This window comes from Coffea arabica, chromosome 5c (assembly GCF_036785885.1).
Source record: "Coffea arabica cultivar ET-39 chromosome 5c, Coffea Arabica ET-39 HiFi, whole genome shotgun sequence".
Taxonomy (NCBI): Eukaryota; Viridiplantae; Streptophyta; class Magnoliopsida; order Gentianales; family Rubiaceae; genus Coffea; species Coffea arabica.
The window spans coordinates 8,594,412-8,602,577 of record NC_092319.1 but is presented as its reverse complement, the minus strand read 5'-3'; the positions used below and the strand labels follow the sequence as shown (position 1 = coordinate 8,602,577).

Here is an 8,166-nt window from a genome sequence, read left to right as displayed (position 1 = left end):
GCTGAGGTAAAATTCGAGACTTAGATTAACTAATTACTGGTAGAAGAAGCTGTTTAAAAGCTTGTATGTTGAGTTTGTGCATTTAGACGATGAAAATCTGGTTTGATGGAAATGGATATTGCCGTGAGCTTGAACCAGAAATGCAGACTTGATCTTGCTTAATTGAAGTAATCTGAGCTTGTAATTGCAATTAACTAACTAAGAATTAAGTGTTTAAGCTTTGCATGCCGTTCTTTAGCGCGGTTAAGTAAGAGAAAGAAAAGGAAACAAGGAATCTGTTGCATGCAACCTAGCCGAGAATAGGTGAACAAATTCTGGAATTTTTTTGGGATGATTATAACTATTGTTTGAATCTAATTTTGAACTGGAAATGTTAATTGGCTAGTTAAGAAATTGCATGCCAAAATTGAGTACTTAATATCATGTTTTAGCCTAGTAAAAAGTTGGATTATGACCAATTAGCTGCTGGAAATTCTGTTTAGCCAAGGACAGATTTATTGTGGTGGAATTATTTGCCAAAATCACATGCTATTTGTTTTGTTTCATGTCGGAAAATTTTGATGGTGGGCTCTATGAACTCCCACCCTTGGATTGATGATGGATATAATGCTAGTTTAGTGTTTAAATAGGTAGATTAATGATACCTAGCTAGTCTAGACTCCAAGAGATGCATAGTTCAAAAATGTTCAGATTTGCCCTGTTTTAATCGCAACCCTTTTTGCAAAATTTTGAGGGTTTCATGACTTGTATATCATGTTGATATGTTGAATATATGGTGTACAAAGTTTCATTGAAAAATATTGAGGTTTGGTTGGTCAAATAAATCAATTTAACAAAGCTAGTAAATCTGGAACTATTTCCGAAATGCTCTGACCAGCTTTCGTATTTTGGCCATAATTTTGAGTTTCGATGTCGAAATCGAGTGCTGTCAGTGGCATTTGAAACTAGACATTCCAACCTTTCCGACAGTATAAAATACACATTCTGGTTCCATGTACGTGAGCCAAACCAACCATTTTAAGTCGGCTATTCTGTTTCTCTGTTTTACAAGAACAAAATGCTGAGGCTGCAACTTGTGGCTCGAATTCGAGCTAGTTATGCGCCAAATTTCAAAATGATTTCTTCTGTGAAATTATAGCTTTATGAATGTATTTTTCAACGCCTTAAACTATACCCAATTCCGAGTTAATTTGAGAGATCTGTGATCAAAATACGGAACCTGCCCTGCTCTTGAAAACCCTGATTTTTAGACAGATTTGATGCAAGGCTTGGTTTAGACTTGATAATTAAATTTCTTGGTGTTAAACACCCACCAAAGATACCATAAATGTTCTTTAGATTTTGCCTCAACAAATGAACCATGTTTAGAGGATTTTCTCTTGGTCAAAAGTTTAGAAAAGGAAATTTTCATACACAAGGCAGCCTTGCCTTAAAATTTTGGAAACTTGAGTGATTTTGTTAAGTGACTTTCCGTGTATATTTTTCTATGAAATTTGACAGAGGAATGACCCTTATATGGTAGTATTATACTGCTAATTGTGGTGTTATACTGAGGCCGTTTCATGGGTCAAATAAATTACCAAAGTTCGAGACTTGATTTTGGAAAACCCTTGTTTAACAAGAAACTTTTAGTAACTTTGAGCTACCGTATCTTGGTGCTCAAAACTCCGTTTCTCATTCCGCTTGTTTTACTGTAAACTTGGATTGCGACTCTAAAAGTGTATCAAATTTAAAAGGCTAGTTCTAATCAAGTGAATTTTGCCGAATTTTCAAAGTTGGCCAAAAACCAACTTAAATCTGTCTCATGAACCAAAACAGTAACTTTGAGCCCATTTTTGACTATCTTCCATTTAGAATCATGGAAAAGTGTATTCTAGGAATTTTTAGTACTTTCAAAGAGGTTTCCAATAGTACCAAGTTTTTCAATTTTGGGCTTGTAGAGAGTAAGATATGATTTTTCAAAGATTACTTGTTAAATCTGGAATTTTCTAACTTAAAGGAAACTAAGGGGTTTCGAACTCTTCATTTCTGTCAATATCATTTGATTGTTTTACATTTGAATCCAGAGATGGAAATCAGATTTGTCTTGTGTTTTAAAACCCCACTTTTGAACCTCGAGTTACACGAATTCTTAGGCTCGTCTCCGCGTTAATTTCTTAGATTGCACTAGCGTACAATCTTCATCGAAAACTAGAGAATTCGTAGCGATATTGAGTGGTACTTGAATTATTGTATGCTCAGGCAATCGAGGAGATCTCCAAGAGGAACTCGGAGCGGACGCCTAAAACGCTTGTTTGAGACCTATTGCGCTTGTTTGACTAGGTGAGTGTTCCATATAGGAATACGTAATGGAATAAGTCTAGGACATGCTCATTTCATGATTTCTAAGTGTTAAGTACTATGTGTTAAATATTTACCATACACATGCTTGAAAATACTCGAATAACATGACTTGGTATGCTATGGTTGCATACGTCGTTGGAGTGAATCTTCTCGACTCTCACATGGTAAAAATGGGATAACGGCCAATGATGGCCTATTAATATGGCAAATGCCTGCCAAATAACCGTCATTACTCAACCGTTAACCGTTAACCGTGAACCGTTTACCAACCCACATGACTACCTGATTACTTGATTATTTGCTCACATGATTTCTAATCTATATGATTATTCGATATCCGTGAATTACATGCTCCCATGAAATCAACTTGTATTGCTTACGTGCTTACGTGCTAAGTATCCACTTGATTACTTGATTATCATGAATCACATGTTATATGAAGTTGTCCATCATTGTTAGGCGAGTGTGTACTTTACCTCACTCGACCTATTGAAATGATGAATTTTACTTTTTGTCGAATTACTTGGTTACCTGTGCATGTTGTAAGCTATAAGCTGAACTTGGGCCCTGCCTCGGTTACTGACCTACTCGAGCCAGAATTGGGTTCAGTCGGGTAGGTTGGAACCCTGGACAACCGTTTCGGTATACTTGAGTACTACCACTGGAGGGATAAGGTGATGGCCAGTCAATCGAAGGAGTTACCGATCGGAGTTATAAGGACGGGAAGTGGACCGAGTACTGTATCCTTTTGTGCTTGCTTTGCTATTAATAATGTTATTGCTCTCCTAGTTGACATTTCTCGGGTAAGACTCCTCATGAGCATTAATCTCTGAGATGAAGCAATCCTTGTAATGTTCTTCTAGTCAGACGAGCCACTATTTGTTTGACTAAAAATTCATGAAAATATATTTATATGGTCATTCATTCCAAAAATACGTTAGTAATTTTAGATAATTTATGAGTTGTACTCATAGTAAAGTTACCAGCAAAAGTACTACTACTACATGTCTTTTCAAAGTAGCAATCACCCGAGTAATGATTATCACCTCATGATAACTTGCCATTGTGTAACCTCGAACCATGCATATGACATGCACAACTTTCTTGATTTGTTTGAACTGTTAGAGTGTCTTGGAACCTCACTGGGCTGTGTAGCTCATTCCACGTTGTGATTTTCTTTTACAGAATTTGAGACCAAAGGTGCTCGGAAGTAGTACTAGATTGTTTACTTTCATGAATGTAATTCGATTTAAACATTGTAGTTTTGCCTTAGGTTGCCACTTGAAACTGGAAAAGTGTAAACCCTGGATTTGTATGTGGCTTGTATGAATTTGTTACTTGGCTTGTAAGGATGTATTTGAATTGATGTTTTGTTTTTTGGGTTGTATTCGGGAAGGTATTTTAAGAATCGACGTTGGCTATCTTAAGGCACTGTTATCTCTGAAGTTAATGTGATTCTAGAAACCGGGTTATTTGGAGGGAAACGATGTTGTAATAGATTAGGTTATACTTCGGAAGGATTTTTGCTAGTTTGCTTGCGTGAGTCCTGGCGAGAGCTAGGCAGACGGCCCGCCAACCCTCTGGTTCGCCTTAGGGGAAAGTGGGGTCACCACACTATGGCCACGTTGCTGGGCAAGAGACAGCAGCTAACACCGATGGGGTGATTGCGAGGGATGAACAAGAGCAGCAGCAGTCGGATTTTGGGATGGATATGGAGCTCATTGTCGACCTGCGTGATATTCAGGAGAGGGTTGGGAATATTTCCTCTCGGGGTACATCAGAATTTAGACCCCGGAGGGGTAGTGCGACGTTATCTGACACACTTCATTTAGATTCAGTTGCCGATACGTCAGTTGCCCTGCTTCTTTCACCCAAGGGAGACGAACATCCGGACGTGGCTCAGTCAAGACAACGAGGTGTTCGTGCTCGCTTTCCTTCTGACTGCACCCTACGCTCAAGTAAGTCCTCTTCATCTAATTCCTTTGCCGCACTCTCCAATGATTAAAATGTTGTTTTGGAATATAAGGGGTGTTACTCGCGTCCTTAACCTTCGACGGCTTACCAAATTAGTTAAATTACACTCTTTACATTTGGTGGCGATTTGTGAGCCGAAAGTGGCTTTAGATAAGATGGATATTGTGCGACTCAAGTTGGGAATGGATTGGGGTGTTGCGAATCACTGGGGTACCATTTGGATTTTCTACAAGTCGGTCCTCTCATGTTCTGTTGTTGGAGAATCGAGTCAACATATTTCGCTTCAAGTTTAATGTCCTATGTTTCCTTCTACCGTTTCTTTCTCTTTCGTCCATGCCAAGTGCACCGTGCAAGAGCGCGAGTCACTATGGATAGAATTGTTGCTGGATAGGCCGACTGCGACCCCTTGGTGCTTAGCGGGAGACTTTAATGTGATAGTTCATGAGGAGGAGAAGCGAGGGGGGTTGCCATTTCGACTGAGCGATGGGCTGGAATTTGGGCGGTTTATGTTGGAGGCCGGGGTATCTGACGCGGGTTTCTCCGGCTCAAAGTATACGTGGTGTAATAATAGGCAAGGGCGGGCAAGAGTATGGAAGCGCCTCGATAGAGTACTCCTCAACTTGGAAGCGTTGCAGATGGGTTCTAACATTTCGGTTCAGCATTTGGCGAGGGATCCGTCGGATCACTCGCCGCTCCTGATGTCGGCTGTTACCCGCTTGGATAACAAACCAAAGCCTTTCCATTTCTTAAATGTCTGGACCACCAAGGGAGGGGTGTTAGAGGTCATCCGGGATGCGTGGTCATGTGAGTTGAGCGGGCAACCATTCGGGGTTTTGGCAGCAAAGTTACGGACAGTCAAGCAGGCTCTGAAGAGGTGGCCTAAGGAGTCTTTTGGCGACATCTTTAAGGCGGTCAGAGAAGCAGAGCGGGCAGTACGGGAGGCGAAAATAGCACAAGAGCATGACTCGTCAGACCATGTGCTACGTGATTTGAATGTTGCCCGTGAGCGGCTAAGGGCTACTTTGGCTACGGAGGAAGGTTTTTGGAAACAGAAGGCCAGGGTGAGGTGGTTGAAGGATGGGGATAGAAATACTCAATACTTCCATGCGGTGGTAGCGGAGAGGAGGAGCAGGGCGATCATTCATAGGATCCGTGGTGCTAATGGCGAATGGGTGGAATCGGAGGAACTCATTAGTAGAGAGGCAATTTCCTTCTTCCAGGGGCTTTTCACAGCGGAGTTGGGTTATGCCTCGTATGAGTTCTTAGACAATATTCCGAAGTTGGTGACGGATCGGGATAACACTCGACTTATGGAGCCCCCCACCATGGCCGAAGTCAAGCAGGTGGTTTTCTCGATGGATGGGGAAAGTGCCGCTGGTTCAGATGGATTTACGGGGCAGTTCTTCATGTTTGCTTGGGAAGTGGTAGCGGAGGATGTGTATAAGGCTGTCTTAAGTTTCTTCTGTGGGGCGGAGCTGCCACGAAGCATCACCGCCACTACCGTTGTCTTGATCCCTAAGGTTCAGTGTCCCTAGGACTTCACACAATACCGTTTGATAAGCCTCTGTAACTTTATCAACAAAGTGATCTCTCGTATTCTTTCGGATCATCTTGCCCCGATTTTACCCAGCCTCATTTCCGCCCAACAGAGTGGTTTTGTCAAAGGGCGACAGCTCGCGGACAACTTTTTGCTGGCACAGGAGTTGGTGTCGGATATTGGGAAGTCTTCACGCGGAGGCAATGTTGTGCTTAAGTTGGATATGATGAAGGCCTATGATAGGGTGTCCTGGAGCTTTCTTTTGCAGGTGCTGCGGCGGTTCAGATTTTCTGAGACATGGATCGATGCTATTTGGAGGTTGGTGAGCAATGTGTGGTTCTCAGTTCTGATCAATGGGATACCGCAGGGATTCTTCCGGTCCTCGCGGGGTTTGCGGCAGGGTGACCCATTATCTCCAGCTTTGTTTGTCATTGGGGCGGAAGCCCTCTCTAGGGCTCTGAACGCTTTGGTCGAGCACCGCCAATTTCATCCGTATAAGGTTCCGATTGGCTGCCCGATTGTTACACATTTGGCTTTTGCCGATGATGTGGTCATTTTCACCAGCGGGTTGAAGTCATCTTTGCGTCTCTTAATGCGGGTCTTGGAAGATTATTGTGCTATCTCGTGCCAGATGATCAATAAGCAAAAGAGCTGCTTTCTGGTGCATCCCCGGTTATCCCCGCTCCGCTGCAGAACTATCAGGCATTCAACGGACTTTCAGAAGAGGGAATTCCCGGTCAAATAATTGGGTTGCCCGTTATTCGCTGGGCGTCGAAAGAAGGAGTATTTTGGGGAGATTTGCAAGGGCATTGCCAGCAGAATCTTGTCGTGGAAGCAGCGAATCCTCTCGCCGGGGGGAAGAGTGGTTCTGCTTAAGCATGTTCTATCCTCCATGCCAATCCACTTGTTGGCGGCAGCGTCCCCTCCCAAGGGAGTCATGCAAGAAATGGAGAGAGTCATGGCGGCATTTCTCTGGGGCGTGTCAGAGTTTGGACCACGGTTTCACTGGATGAAGTGGGCAGATCTGTGTCGTCCATATAGCGAAGGGGGGCTGGGCCTCCGGAGGCCAACAGAGGTGTTTTAAGCATTCTCCATGAAGCTATGGTGGCATTTCAGACAGGGGCGATCCCTTTGGGCATCCTTCCTTGCTGCCAAGTATTGTAGAAATCGGCACCCCTGTCTAGCGGAGGAGCGGATAGGGAGTTCGTACATTTGGAGACGTATGTGTGAGGTCCAGGGGGTAGTGGAGGACAACATCAGATGGATTGTTCGAGCAGGAATGATGAGCTTTTGGCATGACAACTGGATAGGGTCCGGTCCATTGTGTCATCGAGTGGAGGTATTCCAGAACCAGCAGGTAGCGGATTTTGTTACTGGTGGTGAATGGAACGCCCAGTTACTCTCACAAGTTCTACAGCCAGAGCTAGTTCAGCTAGTGACGGCGATTGCCGCTCCGACGCTTCAGGGGGAGGATAGGATGGTGTGGATGTTAACCCCTACTAGGGAGTTCTCAATTGCTTCGGCTCTATCGCTTATACGCTCTCAAGCTAATAGGTCTCTCGGAACCACCTGCATTTGGCACAGGTTCTTACCATTCACGGTCTCTTTTTTCATGCTCCGCCTCCTTTCAGATAGGTTACCCTTACTTGAACAGTTACGACGTTTTGGTGTCCAAGGTCCATTTCGATGTGCCTGCTGCGCCAACCCCCAGGAGGAACGGTTGAACCATGTGTTTTACACAGGGGAGGCTGCCCGGCAAGTGTGGAAGGCATTTGAAGTCCCAGATGGGAGAAACTCTCGTATCTGCTCAGCCCGCCATATGGCAATTGCGTGGTGGATATGCCCAGCGCCGAACAGGTACTTGGCGTTTGTCTATCGCCTCTTGCCTTCTTTGATCTGTTGGGAACTGTGGAGAGCAAGAACTAGTGCTTTAATGCAAGGAGGGAGGTCAGAGGGGGGTGTAGTGGTTGACTGGACCTTGTCGAGGGTGAGGGATCTATTGCACTTACAATTCCCTTCGCTTTCATGGGCCCATGGTTCTTGGGGGGATTTGTACGCGGATTTGGCAGGTCGGCCTAAACGGGTGCACATTTGGCCTGTGAAGTGGGTGGCCCCGAGAGCAGGATGCAAGTTGAATACGGATATGGTTGCTCTTTGGGCAATCCAGGGCTCAGTGGAGGGGGAGGGCTTTTACGAGATTCTCAGGGGGGCTTTCTACTTGGTTTTTCCTGTTTCCTTGGCATCACCACCAGCCTACACGCCGAGTTACAGGCCTTACTGTATGGGGTAAAACTTTGTGTAGATTGGGGCTA

The 8,166-nt window shown here is 44.2% G+C and overlaps 1 protein-coding gene across 1 annotated transcript; it reads left to right on the top strand.

Moving 5' to 3' along the window:
- The first annotated feature begins 4,054 nt into the window (after window positions 1-4,054).
- Window positions 4,055-6,730, top strand: LOC140007192 (uncharacterized). Its single transcript, XM_072049883.1, has 4 exons — window positions 4,055-4,301; window positions 4,756-5,837; window positions 5,967-6,452; window positions 6,548-6,730. Exons 1-4 carry the CDS (start codon window positions 4,055-4,057, stop codon window positions 6,728-6,730), a joined length of 1,998 nt encoding a protein of 665 aa, XP_071905984.1.
- Window positions 6,731-8,166: the final 1,436 nt, after the last annotated feature.